This window comes from Schistocerca cancellata, chromosome 1, assembly GCF_023864275.1.
Source record: "Schistocerca cancellata isolate TAMUIC-IGC-003103 chromosome 1, iqSchCanc2.1, whole genome shotgun sequence".
NCBI lineage: Eukaryota > Metazoa > Arthropoda > Insecta > Orthoptera > Acrididae > Schistocerca > Schistocerca cancellata.
Genome location: NC_064626.1, coordinates 76518314 through 76535270, shown reverse-complemented (window position 1 = coordinate 76535270; position 16957 = coordinate 76518314). Strand labels below are relative to the sequence as shown.

The 16957-nt window shown below is 45.9% G+C and overlaps 1 protein-coding gene across 1 annotated transcript in view; it reads left to right on the top strand.

The window, feature by feature from the left end:
• The window catches only part of LOC126170316 (chordin-like protein 1), a 762532-nt gene that overhangs the window by 690525 nt on the left and 55050 nt on the right, over nucleotides 1-16957 (top strand). Inside the window, exon 5 of the mRNA XM_049920752.1 lies at nucleotides 3067-3320. Within this exon, the coding sequence (XP_049776709.1) occupies nucleotides 3067-3320 (254 nt within the window). The remainder of the gene's footprint in view (nucleotides 1-3066; nucleotides 3321-16957) is intronic.

Genomic DNA, 16957 nt, shown 5'->3' with positions numbered 1-16957 from the left:
AGCTCGGTTTTCAAACGGTTCAATAACGATGAATAATATGCACCTCTAATAGTTTTACCCTTTTCCAGATAGTCGATGAGGATTATCCCCTGCGAATCCCAAAAGCCAGTCACCATAACCTTTCCGGCCGAAGGAATGGTCTACGCCTTTTTTGGTGCAGATTCTCCCTTGGTCATCCATTGTTTAGATTGTTGTTTGGCCTCAGGAGTATAGTAATGTATCCGTGTTTCATCCACAGTGACTAAACGATGCTTAAAGTCCTGAGTATTCTTCCCGAACAGCTGCAAACCATCCTTGCAACACTTAACACGATTCCGTTTTTCGTCAAGCGTGAGCAATCGCGGAACCCATCTTGCGGATAGCTTTCACATGTCCAAAAAGTTGATGCAAAATATTATGTACCCGTTCATTCGAGATGTCCACAGCACTAGCAATCTCACGCACCTTAACTCTTCTGTCATCCATCACCATATCATGGATTTTATCAATGATTTCTGGAGTCGTAACCTCCACAGGGCGTCCAGAACGTTCAGCATCACTTGTGCCCATATGGCCACCCCGAAAATTTTGAAACCACTTATAATCTGCTCTAATCGAAGGTGCAGAGCCGCCGTAATGTTTATCAAGCTCCTCCTTAGTCTCCTGAGGCGTTTTGCCTTTCATAAAGTAATGTTTAATCACCACACGAAATTATTTTTCGCCCATTTTTTGACAATCACTAGAGTTACTTGATTCATACGGGTGCCAAACACAAAGAAATAGACCAATGTGGCTTAAACGTGGTGCGCGTTCATTCCAAAGATGCTACTAACTAAACATGCAGTAAGAGTTATATGTGGTGTGAACTCAAGAACATGCTGCAGAAGCCTGTTTACGGAACTAGGGATACTAAACTACTGCTTCCCAATATATTTATTTCTTAATAAAATTTGTCATTAAAAATATATCACTTTTTCAAACCAACAACTCAATTGATGGAATCAATACTAGAAATAAGAATAATCTTCACAAGGATTTAAAGTCAATTAGTTTTGTACAAAAAAGTGTGCATTATTCAGGAACACACATTTTCAATAACTTGCCAGCAGCCATAAAAAGCTTAAGAACCAATGAAATTCAGTTTAAGAGAAGCCTAAAGGATTTATTGGTGGCCAACTCCTTATACTCCATTGATGAATTTCTCAGTAAAATCAACTCTATATACTCCTGAAAATTGAAATAAGAACACCGTGAATTCATTGTCCCAGGAAGGGGAAACTTTAATGACACATTCCTGGCGTCAGATACATCACATGATCACACTGACAGAACCACAGGCACATAGACACAGGCAACAGAGCATGCACAATGTCGCCACTAGTACAGTGTATATCCACCTTTCGCAGCAATGCAGGCTGCTATTCTCCCATGGAGACGATCGTAGAGATGCTGGATGTAGTCCTGTGGAACGGCTTGCCATGCCATTTCCACCTGGCGCCTCAGTTGGACCAGCGTTCGAGCTGGACGTGCAGACCGCGTGAGACGACGCTTCATCCAGTCCCAAACATGCTCAATGGGGGACAGATCCGGAGATCTTGCTGGCCAGGATAGTTGCCTTACACCTTCTAGAGCACGTTGGGTGGCACGGGATACATGCGGACGTGCATTGTCCTGTTGGAACAGCAAGTTCCCTTGCCGGACTAGGAATGGTAGAACGATGGGTTCGATGACGGTTTGGATGTACCGTGCACTATTCAGTGTCCCCTCGACGATCACCAGTGGTGTACGGCCAGTGTAGGAGATCGCTCCCCACACCATGATGCCGAGTGTTGGCTCTGTGTGTCTCGGTCGTATGCAGTCCTGATTTTGGCGCTCACCTGCACGGCGCCAAACACGCATACGACCATCATTGGCACCAAGGCAGAAGCGACTCTCATCGCTGAAGACGACACGTCTCCATTCGTTCCTCCATTCACGCCTGTCGCGACACCACTGGAGGCGGGCTGCACGATGTTGGGGCGTGAGCGGAAGACGGCCTAACGGTGTGCGGGACCGTAGCCCAGCTTCATGGAGACGGTTGCGAATGGTCCTCGCCGATACCCCAGGAGCAACAGTGTCCCTAATTTGCTGGGAAGTGGCGGTGCGGTCCCCTACGGCACTGCGTAGGATCCTACGGTCTTGGCGTGCATCCGTGCGTCGCTGCGGTCCGGTCCCAGGTCGACGGGCACGTGCACCTTCCGCCGACCACTGGCGACAACATCGATGTACTGTGGAGACCTCACGCCCCACGTGTTGAGCAATTCGGCGGTACGTCCACCCGGCCTCCCGCATGCCCCACTATACGCCCTCGCTCAAAGTCCGTCAACTGCACATACGGTTCACGTCCACGCTGTCGCGGCATGCTACCAGTGTTACAGACTGCGATGGAGCTCCGTATGCCACGGCAAACTGGCTGACACTGACGGCGGCGGTGCACAAATGCTGCGCAGCTAGCGCCATTCGACGGCCAACACCGCGGTTCCTGGTGTGTCCGCTGTGCCGTGCATGTGATCATTGCTTGTACAGCCCTCTCGCAGAGTCCGGAGCAAGTATGGTGGGTCTGACACACCGGTGTCAATGTGTTCTTTTTTCCATTTCCAGGAATATATATATATATATATATATATATATATATATATATATATATATATATGTAAAGTACAATATAACTTCTGCATAATTTCAGTGGAGTAATGTGTTCATTGTAAATGTGTAAGTTCAGTCTAACTTCTGCTTGTATTTCATGTTTATTACCCGATCATTCCACTTGGGACCTGTGGAATGGCACATTAGCTTATTTATTTTAGTTGTAAATATTTGTCATGTATTGTTGTTTTTCTGACATGTTGCACATCCTGGAGGACCTCCTCAGTTCGGACCAATTGGAATGAAAGTAATCTAATGTAATCTAATCATGGCCTCGTTACGCGCCGGTGGTGCCATCTCTCGGACTTTGCACGGACTTTACAAACGCCCCTCGTGTATCGACATTTTGAAGTATCGATACCTTTTCTCACCCCTACCACTGCGCCCTCTATCTGCCGGCAGAACACGAGCCTCAGACGGAGCCCGCGCCGCCGCAGCCGCAGCCGGCCCTGGGGGCGGGGACTGAGCAGCAGCAGCGGCCGGCGGGGGCGGAGGAGGGCGAGATGGCGGCGGCGCCCAGCACCATCGTGGGCCGCGACGGCGACGGCGGCTGCGTGCACAACAAGCGCGCCTACCGCAACGGCGAGAGCTTCCCCTCCAACAGCACGGGGCTGCGCGTCGACCAGCCCAACCAGTGCGTCCAGTGCAAGTGCACCGTGAGTACCCGCAGCCTGCGCTGCGCTCCCCGCTGCCTCGTTCGCCCACTCAAAGAGCGCCTACCTCCATTACTTCTTCTTATCTTCTTGCGGAGCTGTTAAATGTAGGCTATCGTAAGTAAGCCTAGACTACAGTAATTCTCCTAGTACACTACTGGCCATTAAAATTGCTACACCAAGAAGAAATGCAGATGATAAACGGGTATTCATTGGGCAAATATATTATACTAGAACTGACATGTGATTACATTTTCACGCAATTTGGGTGCATAGAACCTGAGAAATCAGTACCCGGAACAACCACCTGTGGCCGTAATAACGGCCTTGATACGCCTGGCATGGAGTCAAACAGAGCTTGGATGGCGTGTACACGCACAGCTGCCCATGCAGCTTCAACACGATACCACAGTTCATCAAGAGTAGTAGCTGGCGTATTGTGACGAGGTAGTTGCTCGGCCACCATTGACCAGACGTTTTCAATTGGTGAGAGATCTGGAGAATGTGCCGTACAGGACCTGCAACATGCGGTCGTGCATTATCCTGCTGAAATGTAGGGCTTCACAGGGATCGAATGAAGGGTAGAGACACGGGTCGTAACACATCTTAAATGTAACGTCCACTGTTCAAAGTGCCGTCAGTGCGAACAAGAGGTGACGGAGACGTGTAAGCAATGGCACCCCATACCATCACGCCGGGAGATATGCCAGTATGGCGATGACGAATACTCGCTTCCAATGTGCGTTCACCGCGATGTCGCCAAACACGGATGCGACCATCCTGATGCTGTAAACAGAACCTGGATTCATTCGAAAAAATGACGTTTTGCCATTCGTGCACCCAGGTTCGTCGTTGAGTACCCCATCGCGGGCGCTCCTGTCTGTGGTGCAACGTCAAGCGTAACCGTAGCCATGGTCTCCGAGCTGGTAGTCCATGCTGCTGCAAACGTCTTCGAACTGTTCGTGCAGATGGTTGTTGTCTTGTAAACCTCCACATCTGTTGACTCAGGGATCGAGACGTGGCTGCACGATCCGTTACAGCCATGCGGATAATATGCCTGTCATCTCGACTGCAAGTGATACGAGGCCGTTGGTATCCAGCACGGCGTTCCATATTACCCTCCTGAACCCACCGATTTCTTATTCTAACAGTCATTGCATCTCGACCAACGCGAGCAGCATTGTCGCGATACGATAAACCGCAATCGCGATAGGCTACATTCCGACCTTTATCAAAGTCGGAAACGTGATGGTACGCATTTCTCCTCCTTACACGAGGCATCACAACAACGTTTCACCAAGCAACGCCGGTCAACTGCTGTTTGTGTATGAGAAATCGGTTGGAAACTTTCCTCATGTCAGCACGTTTTAGGTGTCGCCACCGGCGCCAACCTTCTGTGAATGCTCTGAAAAGCTAATAATTTGCATATCACAGCATCTTCTTCCTGTCGGTTAAATTTCGCGTCTGTAGCACGTCATCTTCATGGTGTAGCAATTTTAATGGCCAGTAGTGTAGCTTTGATCGGTTAAGGTCGTACCTGCATTACCTGTACGTTAGGTGTGTTGCATACTTATCAGGCGTTACCTCATAACGACCGGTTTCTTTATATATGCGAGCAGTGTCTTACTAGATTCGCCTAGAAACTGGAAGCGGTGAACCGTCTAGAAACTGAATGAGGATATATAAAGAGCTACCTAACATACGGAAGATTTTCATTGTACATAGCCATCCTCCTGTCTGTTACTTAAAAGTAAACAGCATTTATAGCGAAAGTGAGACTATCGATGTTTAACTCATGTTTTATTCGAAAAATTGTTGATTTGTAGCGTGAAAAAGAGGGATGTTGTAGCAAAAGTAAAGAAAACAGTACTGGTTTACCATCTTGCGCTAGAAAACGCAATTTCCTCAAAAAAGGCAAATTAAAAAAAAATACAAAACAAAAATATGTCAAACTTCGCATCAATACTTCGTCGTATATAAAACATGTTCCTGTTATTCATAAACAACTTTCACATTTATCAGTACTAACAAGAAACTGTTGCCTTTGATCATAATGAAGAACGTTGTACTGAGTACAAAATGACAACAATAATTATATGGATTTTTTATGTTTGTGCGTGTAAACTGTAGTTGCATCGAGTGATTAATTTGGTTACATGAAAGCGCAGAACTTACGGGATCAAAGAATTTTTATTATTTATGAAATGCAATTTGTGGTGTCACCGCCAGACACCAGGTGGTAGCCTTTAAATCGGCCGCAGTCCGCTAGTATACGACGGACCCGCGTGTCGCCACTGTCAGTAATTGCAGACCGAGCGCCGTCACACGGCAGGTCTAGAGACACGTCCTAGCACTCGCCCCAGTTGTACAGCCGACTTTGCTAGATATGGAACTGACAAATTACGCTCTCATTTGCCGAGACGATAGTTAGCATAGCCTTCAGCTACGTCAATTGCTACGACCTAGCAAGGCGCCAGTATCATTTAATATTTATCTATGGATGCCTGTACCGTCAGACCGATGTTCTCCAATTGTGGATTAAAGTTAAGTATTCCAAGAGCTTCGTACTTTATTTATTAGACTCAATTCCGTTAACTGTTCCAGACCTCACGCCATCCTGCGTGAGCTTATAGCGTGCATTTCGGCCTCCTCTAGTAACACGGTGTTGGCTCTTCTGCCAACACTACAGTAATTATGTGGGGAAACAAACAAATAGACAAACAAAAAAATAAAGAGAAGTTGTCAGCTCCCAGTTTCCCTCCTACATATTAATTTATGTTTCTTTCCCTACCAGTTTTAGCAGTGCTCGATAATCCTACCATTTACTACGTGATTCGTGTACTGTAACAAAACTACCGAACCGTAGAGCACAAGTCTAATTCGACGACGATGAGTTTTTAAAGGCACAAGAGAGACAGTTCTGACGTTGTCCTAGATATTGGCAGCAGTACTTAAGAAAAATCAAGACGAGAGGGGGGGGAGGACATTTAATTGACTTATGCTTCTTCTCTATACTTCGATTTACAAATCCGAGTAGACTCGCTACCAAGAAAGGGGGAAGTGCATCGTGGGCGGTAAGTCGTTCACTGCGTGTGCAAGGGCCGTCCAGGATCCTGATCTTTTCAGGTAACACATCTAGGCCATACATTCACTAATTGATTGAAGCCAACGTAGCATAAAACAGCTAAATAACGCCATGGAAACGCTAAGATTCGCCACGACCTTACAGCGACGAAATATTTACTTGCATTAATTGTACTTGACCTTTAACGGTTTCTCGGATCATGGCTCAGAACTTTATGAGGGAATGGCTACTGGACAGTCTTGAATGACAAGGTGGCAGCATTCAGAAAACTGATCGTTTATAATGAAGTTCTTTAACGTATACACAGGGAAAAACGTAGACAAACTCACTTACATCAGTCCCTTACGTACACAGAAATGGGGAATGGATCACGTTAATTTAGCATGGGAATCCCACATCGTGACGCCACGTGACGGGCCATTTTAACGATGACAAATGCAATTTGCAACATACGTTCTCTTCGGAGACCCCATATATGGACACGTCCACCATGGTGTTGTACGCAGAACGGGGAATCGTCCGAGAAGAGGATGTGGTATTGTCGCTGGGCTGTCACCACACCTTTGTTTGCTACCACAAGGAAATCCGCAGCATTAGTCACCGTGATGACAGTCCGTCGCACTCCAGACGTCCCTGTATATTCCTACTAGCGAGGCTACACACAAGTCTGTTTCCTGACCGCAGGTACCGTGCTGCAGCTGTACGATCTCGCATTGTCGAGCAAAGAATGTATCTCTGCTCTCGGGCGCTAGTCACGTAGTGTCGTATAGCCTGCATGTCGTTGAGTATGGTCCTCCTGAACCCATCGATTCGATATTCACATAACAGTCATGGGATACCGGCCAACGCAGGCAGCAGTATCGCCGAACGTTAAATTGCACCATCAATACGGCACAGCCCTTCTGTTGCCGAATTACGACCCGTGCTAGTGCACGTTGTACTTCTTACACGAACCATAACACCATCTTCACAAGCGAAGCATAACACCATCTTCACAAGAACGACCAACATTCAAATGCGATTTCTGAATGATAAAATCCGCCGTGTAATCTTTCCTTACAGACAAACTACAGATGATTTAATACAGGGTTATTACAAATGATTGAAGCGATTTCACAGCTCTACAATCACTTTATTATTTGAGATATTTTCACAATGCTTTGCACACACATACTAAAACTCAAAAAGTTTTTTTAGGCATTCACAATTGTTCGATATGTGCCCCTTTAGTGATTCGGCAGACATCAAGCCGATAATCAAGTTCCTCCCACACTCGGCGCAGCATATCCCCATCAATTAGTTCGAAAGCATCGTTGATGCGAGCTCGCAGTTCTGGTACGTTTCTTGGTAGAGGAGGTTTAAACACTGAATCTTTCACATAACCCCACAGAAAGAAATCGCATGGGGTTAAGTCGGGAGAGCGTGGAGGCCATGACATGAATTGCTGATCGTGATCTCCACCACGAACGATCCATCGGTTTTCCAGTCTCCTGTTTAAGAAATGCCGAACATCACGATGGAAGTGCGGTGGAGCACCATCCTGTTGAAAGATGAAGTCGGCGCTGTCGGTCTCCAGTTGTGGCATGAGCAACGCATGAAACTTGCCCGCACGCGTTCAACCATTTCTTCGCTCACTGCAGGCCGACCCGTTGATTTCCCCTTACAGAGGCATCCAGAAGCTTTAAACTGCGCATACCATCGCCGAATGGAGTTAGCAGTTGGTGGATCTTTGCTGAACTTCGTCCTGAAGTGTCGTTGCACTGTTATGACTGTCTGATGTGAGTGCATTTCAAGCACGACATAAGCTTTCTCGGCTCCTGTCGCGATTTTGTCTCACTGCGCTCTCGAGCGCTCTGGCGGCAGAAACCTGAAGTGCGGCTTCAGCCGAACAAAACTTTATGAGTTTTTCTACGTATCAGTAGTGTGTCGTGACCATATGTCAATGAATGGAGCTACAGTGAATTTATGAAATCGCTTCAATCATTTGTAATAGCCCTGTATAATCCATTATGGAGTCGAGGTAGCAGTTGTCGTTATACTGGTTATCACTGGTAGCATTCAACCGCGATTCTTATACATATATTTTAACAACGCGTTTCAAGAGACAATGCTCCCATCATCAGGTTGTAAAATCTATGTCATGAAATTAAACGGACTCAAAAGACAAAATACCATCACAAATAGTTGGGAAGTCCATAGAGTAAAACAGAATTAAAAGTATATTGGACTGTGGGTTCTCGTCTCACATTGAAGTTGTTGACACAAGTCGATGGCCGTCCCATAGCTACCAAATACGCTGTCGCACTGTGCTGGCTCGGGAGCTGTTGTGGACTGACGTGCCGCCTAGGTGTTGTGGCGTGGTTACAGCCGTGGGCTTGACGGTAACGCTATGCTATTGGGCGCCTGATTTCCTTATTGCATTGGTCTGCTATCGTTAGCCTCTCGCAACTCCGTCAGTAACATGCTACAAGTTTAAAGTCGCATACCTACCCTAAAATAATTCTAAAAACCCGCTAAAAAATCTCATTTCTTTAAAATTATATTGTGCATTTAGAATATTGCTTTGTTTCTTTTCATGGATAGCTATCTCGAATTCCTCTACTAAACCAAGTTTCCTCCCTTTCTTTTCTACATGCAATATTTCTACGTTGTCTTCTATGCTATTAAGGGGATGGCCTGTTTCATATATATGGTTCGCAACAGCTGATTTGTCATAATTTCCTAACCTGAGCGCATCTTTATGTTCTTTATACCGGATCGCGAATGATCTTCCTATCTGCCATATATATTTTGCATCACAAGTTCTGCACTGAATCTTATAAACTCCCGATCTTTCAGACTTATTTCTCATCTCGCCAATATCGTGCTTAAGGCTATACCTCACTAGGTTATTAGTCTGAAAAGCTATTTTAACATCGTATGTCCCGTGAGGACATTGAGGAAATAGTAAAAAAGTTCAACGACGCACATAATAAAATAGAATTTACCGTGGAGTACGAAACTAACTATTGTTTACAGTTCCTGGGCCTGAATATAAAAAAGCAGGGCAACAAACATGCGTTCTCCGTTTATAGAAAACAAACCACGACTGATGCCGTGATCCCGAATGATTCATGCCATCCGCAGGCTTATAAAGAAGCTGCTTTCTGTAGTCTCGTGCATAGGGCAATCAATATACCTATGAGCGAAAAAGATAGGGAGCCTGAAATTAATACCGTTAAGAGAATAGCGATGAATAACGGTTACAGAATAGATATGGTTAAAAAAATTGTTACGGAAAAGTAATAAGCGCAAAAAGAATAAACCTGATGGAGAGAAAGTGAAAATTATCACGATGCCATGCTACGGAACAGTCTCACAAAAGATAGCAAATATTTTTAAGCCATACGATGTTAAAATAGCTTTTCAGACTAATAACCTAGTGAGGTATAGCCTTAAGCACGATATTGGCGAGAAGAGAAATAAGTTTGAAAGATCGGGAGTTTATAAGATTCAGTGCAGAACTTGTGATGCAAAATATATAGGGCAGACAGGAAGATCATTCGCGATCCGGTATAAAGAACATAAAGATGCGCTCAGGTTAGGAAATTATGACAAATCAGCTGTTGCGAACCATATATATGAAACAGGCCATCCCCTTAATAGCATAGAAGACAACGTAGAAATATTGCATGTAGAAAAGAAAGGGAGGAAACTTGGTTTACTAGAGGAATTCGAGATAGCTATCCATGAACAGAAACAAAGCAATATTCTAAATGCACAAGATAATTTTAAAGAAATGAGGTTTTTTAGCGGGTTTTTAGAATTATTTTAGGGTAAGTATGCGACTTTAAACTTGTAGCATGTTACTGACGGATTGCGAGAGGCTAACGATAGCAGACCAATGCAATAAGGAAATCAGGCGCCCAATAGCATAGCGTTACCGCCAAGCACACGGCTGTAACCACGCCACAACACCTAGGCGGCACGTCAGTCCACAACAGCTCCCGAGCCGGCACAGTGAGACAGCGTATTTGGTAGCTATGGGACGGCCATCGACTTGTGTCAACAACTTCAATGTGAGACGAGGACCCACAGTCCAATATACTTTTAATTCTGTTTTACTCTATGGACTTCACAACTATTTGTGATGGTATTTTGTCTTTTTAGTCCGTTTAATTTCATGACATAGATTTTACAACCTGATGATGGGAGCATTGTCTCTTGAAACGCGTTGTTAAAATATATGTATAAGAATCGCGGTTGAATGATAACAGTGATAACCAAACTACAGATGGCATTACTCGTGCCTTCTTTGTGCTGAAACGCTAATCGTTAGCACACAAACAAGAACACAATAAACCCTATGAAAATTTGATATTTGATACAGGTCGCTTTCATGGTGTGGCATATTAAATGGCCGTCAGTGTATGTTCATTCCTCTTGAGTGCATGTGCACCTTACATAGTACACAAGCAGCCCATATTTGTGCAGTGTGCTATATTCTATACCATCTGGCTTTCAATCTGCTGCTCGTACTTGGGAACTGCCATCAGCATTGCATTTCCTATTCTATAACTACAGTGGTTCACTGAATGATAACTTTTCTAACAGAACTGGTAAAAGCTCGGAATATAGAAATGTAATAGTTTTTGTATGCACTGTAGATTTATGTATTGTTTTGTACACTAATAATGGTGCAAAATGCACCCAATATAATAATACGTACATAGGGCATTCATAGACGTGTTCAAACCCAGTTTAAAGCGTGAGCCAGTTTAGTGTGGGCTGAAGTATATCAAGTACAGGGTTATTACAAATGATTGAAGCGATTTCACAGCTCTACAATAACTTTATTATTTGAGATATTTTCACAATGCTTTGCACACACATACAAAAACTCAGAAAAGCTTTTTTAGGCATTCACAAATGTTCGATATGTGCCCTTTAGTGATTCGACAGACATCAAGCCGATAATCAAGTTCCTCCCACACTCGGCGCAGCATGTCCTCGTCAATGAGTTCGAAAGGATCGTTGATGCGAGCTCGCAGTTCTGGCACGTTTCTTGGTAGAGGAGGTTTAAACACTGAATCTTTCACATAACCCCACAGAAAGAAATCGCATGGGGTTAAGTCGGGAGAGCGTGGAGGCCATGTAAAGCCCTACACCCCATTGTGCTATTCCTGCTTTGACTCCTGACAGGTAGACCTTGTATTCTCCCACTTCCTGGCCTGGCGGCAGAAACCTGAAGTGCGGCTTCAGCCGAACAAAACTTTATGAGTTTTTCTACGTATCTGTAGTGTGTTGTGACCATATGTCAATGAATGAAGCTACAGTGAATTTATGAAATCGCTTCAATCATTTGTAATAGCCCTCTATATATCCCGCTGTAACTGTGATACATTGGTTGCATTGTTAAATAAATTCTACAACTGTGATCTCTCATATAATTTTGAACCAAACGTACCGCCGTGTATAAGTTCTCCACTTTCACGCATTGTCTTTTTGAGTAGAAGTGTGTCTTCTAGTACCTCGATAAAAAAAACAACATGCGCGTGTGATAACGTACGCACTCTAGCCGCTGAACTGCGGGAATAAATTGCAGATTCGAATATGGTAAAGACATGACATCCCATGTAGAACATTCTGCAAACAAATATGAGATGAATGATGGGTCTGAGAGAGAAAATAACCAAATTTCAGAGAGTGGTCGTGATACAGATAGAAAGCAAGAGGTAGACAGTGATGAGCCAGAAGATGTGGTTCCAATATTTCAAGCAAGCTACGAAGGAAAGGATGGTACTCTGCGGAAAAAACTGCGCCACCAAGAAGCATTTGCCTTCACTTATAAAATCTGCTGTGAGGTCCGTCACTACAGTGGAAGAGTCAAAACAGAAGAAAGCTAGGTTGTCTGCTGGGAGATGTGAAGTGTGTCCCAGAAAAAAAAGTCCACAATACCAAAACTACGTACAAGGTAGGTTAATATGCAAGGAACATTAATTTGCGTTTTGGGGAGAATGTATTGGCAACTTTTCAGAGTGGGAACGAGGGTGAGTCAAATGATAACCTTAAATTTGTAATAACAAATCGAAATTTCGCGCCGTTATCCTGTAAGTTGGCAAGCGTGCTACAAACAGCGTACAGAATGGCCTGTAGGTGGCAGCATAGTGCAGATGCACACATACCGTCGCAGTATCAGTATAAAGACGGCCGCCCCACTTGCGACTTGCACCAGGGAAGAACAGCGTTCTGTTATTCGGTTTTTGCGTAGTAACGGTGTGAAACCTGTTGAAATTTATCGACGAATGAAGGTTCAGTACGGTGATGTATGTTTGTCACAGCAGCAAGTCTACGAATGGAGTAGAAAGTTCGTAAATGGTGTGACTTCAGTGGAAGATGCTCCTCGTCCAGGTCAGGCACAGCGAGTTGTGACTCCACAGAACATTGCAGCAGTCGAAGCCATAGTGAAGGAAAACCGCCGACTGACACTGAATGACATTGCAGCATGTTTACAGATTAGTCATGGGTCAGCACACCACATTCTGCATGATGTGCTCCAGTTTCACAAAGTGTCTGAAAGGTGGGTGCCGCGGCAGCTGACTCCTGAAATGAGAGAACGACGTGTTGATGCTCGTGAAGAACTTCTTCGGCGCTTTGAAAGAGAAGGTGATGGCTTCCTTGCAAGAATCGCTACTGGGGACGAAACCTGGGTTCACTTCCACCACCCGGAAACGAAGAGAGCGAGCAAGGAATGGCGCCATTCCTCATCACCAAAACCAAAGAAGTTTCGAACAGTACCATCAGCAAGCAAGGTTATGCTGACTCTGTTTTGGGACGAAAAAGGCATCATTTTGGAGCATTACATGGCTAGGGGGACCATTGTCACCATTGCATCATACACAGATCTCCTAAAAAGTCATCTGCGACCTGCAATCGAATCAAAGCGACGTGGATTGCTGTCAGCAGGTGTCCTTTTGCAACATGACAATGCAAGGCCCCACACTGCCCGCACAACAGTTGCAACTATCACAGACCTGCATTCTGAGTGTCTTCCTCATCCACCATACTCACCAGACCTTGTCCCAAGTGATTTCCGTATGTTTGAACCACTCAAAGACGCAATGGGAGGAAAGAAGTTCCGTTCTGATGAAGAGGTACGCCACGCGGTGCATGAGTGGTTGCGCGGACTACCAGAAGAATTTTTTTCTAAAGGAATTTATGCACTTTGTAAGCGCTAGAGTACTTGCATTGAGCGTGGGGGAGATTATGATGAAAAGTGATACAGCTATGTACCACTTCTGCACAGTAAATAATATTTTAAAAAATATTTAATGTTTTCATTGATTCACCCTCGTATAAAAGAACAACTCTACAGAATGCCCTGTCTTTATCAGATTAAATTTTTGTGATTATGAGCAGTACAAATGTTTAAAATACTCTAATCTTGTGATGTACACATATAAATTCCAATATCCTCAATAATTTCATGAAACTATTTTTTTCTGACTGGTGTAGAAAACACCCCACGCATGTAGCAACATCATAAAACTACGCACGTGCGTATACGGGTAAAACGCGTGGTAGTCAAGTCAGTCAAAACAATAACCCACACAAGGCCAAGTCCATAAGCGAATACCGTCATAAAATGAATGAAATGCCGGAGTTGCACAGGAGAACACATATTCCTATAATTTTTACAGTTAAAGCCATTAAAACGGTGGGAATAAACTACGATGAAAATATTTCCTCTGTGATATACTACGACAAGATGGTGAAGGTGTCGTTGTTGGTGAGATGTGGATGACGACGCCGCCATCAGTCGAGACCTGAGAGGTGAACTCCGAGTAGCTGCTGAGACGGTAAGAAAGGAGGATGCAGGCGTGAGGGGCAATACAGATGATGAGTGGATTATGTTGGGGGTGATGTTGGCAGTGTCTGATCGATAAGCAGGGGCTAGATCATTGATGAGCGAGGGTTGAGGGTGGCGGAAGGATCTCGAAGATAAGATACGAGAAATCATAGCTCATACGGAGTCATATAGACAGTAGTTTTTCCCTCGCTGTATTTCCGATTCGAAAAGGAAAGGAAATGAATATTAGTAGTACAACGTACCCTCCGCCGTAGACCATACGGTCGTTGGTGCATACGTTCGTAGCGTTTTTCCATAAGTTTAATAAACACAGCAGAAAGACATAACAGAGACTTGAGTCGTCAGTAATTTATTCTCCTTCACTGTTTCCGACAGTCTGCCAACGCTGGGGTAACTTCCGAAACTGTAGAAACCATTTGGTTTTGAGGCGAAGAACTCGTCGAGCTGTCTTTTGAGCGCATTTTCATCCGGAAAGGAAGTTCCTTGAAGGCTGCTCTTCAGAGAGCGGGAAAGGTGAAAATCTGAGGGCACGAGATCAGCTGAATGTGGTGGGTGCGGAAAGACTTGCCAACCCAACTACTGTGCAGCGCTTTTTTTTTTTTTTTTTTTTTCAATCTAACAAAACAAATGGTTCAAATGCCTCTGAGCACTATGGGACTTAACATCTTAGGTCATCAGTCCCCTAGAACGTAGAACTACTTAAACCTAACTAACCTAGGAACATCACACACATCCATGCCGCCCGCATCTCGTGGTCGTGCGGTAGCGTTCTCGCTTCCCACGCCCGGGTTCCCGGGTTTGGTTCCCGGCGGGGTCAGGGATTTTCTCTTCCTCGTGATGGCTGGGTGTTGTGCGCTGTCCTTAGGTTAGTTAGGTTTAAGTAGTTCTAAGTTCTAGGGGACTTATGACCACAGCAGTTGAGTCCCATAGTGCTCAGAGCCATTTGAACCATTTTTGAACATCCATGCCCGAGGCAGGATTCGAACCTGCGACCGCAGCAGTCCCGTGGTTCCGGACTGCAGGGCCTAGAGCCGCACGGCCACCGCGGCCGGCCCTCTAACAGAACACAGGCGTGCCTTATCGTGGGTTTATCATTACTTCACGCAGTCTTCCTGGTCGTTGGTTCTTGGATTGCGTCTGGCAGACGTCTCAGTTGTTAACAGTAAATGTCAGCAGTGACGGTTACACCTCGGGGAAGCAATTTGTAGTACAAGAAACCATCGTGTTCCACCAGATGCGTAACAGTATCTTTCGTGGAGCGCGCGCAGGCCTTTATACGGTGAGTTGTTGCTTTGTTTGGGCATAACCATTCCTGTCTTTTCCTTATGTTAGCGTAAAGACGGAGTTGTTCACGGGCCAGTTGATGACGAGCAGAGATGCACATATGGCCACCCGTTAATTTTTGTGATTTTGGCTCAGAGCGTGCGGCACCGATACACCCGGTTTTTGAACCTTCCCCATTGTATGTAGATGTTCCATGATAGTGTAACGATCACAGTGCAATACATTTGTCAGTTCTCGAATACACTGACGTGTATCATTGTGGATTAATCTCCATCAAGCCCTGAAGGTCTTCCTGAACTTGGAGAGTCTCCAATCTCAAAGCGAGCCTCCTTAAAGCAACCATTTTGTTGCCGTGCTCTGTCCAGTGGCGCCATCCCCGTACGCGGCACAAATGTTTGTGTCTGCCTCCGCTGCTGTGACCTCTCTACTGAACTCGAACAGAAGAATGATTCAAATGGCTCTGAGCACTATGGGACTCAACTGCTGTGATCATAAGTCCCCTAGAACTTAGAACTACACTCCTGGAAATGGAAAAAAGAACACATTGACACCGGTGTGTCAGACCCACCATACTTGCTCCGGACACTGCGAGAGGGCTGTACAAGCAATGATCACACGCACGGCACAGCGGACACACCAGGAACCGCGGTGTTGGCCGTCGAATGGCGCTAGCTGCGCAGCATTTGTGCACCGCCGCCGTCAGTGTCAGCCAGTTTGCCGTGGCATACGGAGCTCCATCGCAGTCTTTAACACTGGTAGCATGCCGCGACAGCGTGGACGTGAACCGTATGTGCAGTTGACGGACTTTGAGCGAGGGCGTATAGTGGGCATGCGGGAGGCCGGGTGGACGTACCGCCGAATTGCTCAACACGTGGGGCGTGAGGTCTCCACAGTACATCGATGTTGTCGCCAGTGGTCGGCGGAAGGTGCACGTCCCGTCGACCTGGGACCGGACCGCAGCGACGCACGGATGCACGCCAAGACCGTAGGATCCTACGCAGTGCCGTAGGGGACCGCACCGCCACTTCCCAGCAAATTAGGGACACTGTTGCTCCTGGGGTATCGGCGAGGACCATTCGCAACCGTCTCCATGAAGCTGGGCTACGGTCCCGCACACCGTTAGGCCGTCTTCCGCTCGCGCCCCAACATCGTGCAGCCCGCCTCCAGTGGTGTCGCGACAGGCGTGAATGGAGGGACGAATGGAGACGTGTCGTCTTCAGCGATGAGAGTCGCTTCTGCCTTGGTGCCAATGATGGTAGTATGCGTGTTTGGCGCCGTGCGGGTGAGCGCCACAATCAGGACTGCATACGACCGAGGTACACAGGGCCAACACCCGGCATCATGGTGTGGGGAGCGATCTCCTACACTGGCCGTACACCACTGGTTATCGTCGAGGGGACACTGAATTGTGCACAGTACATC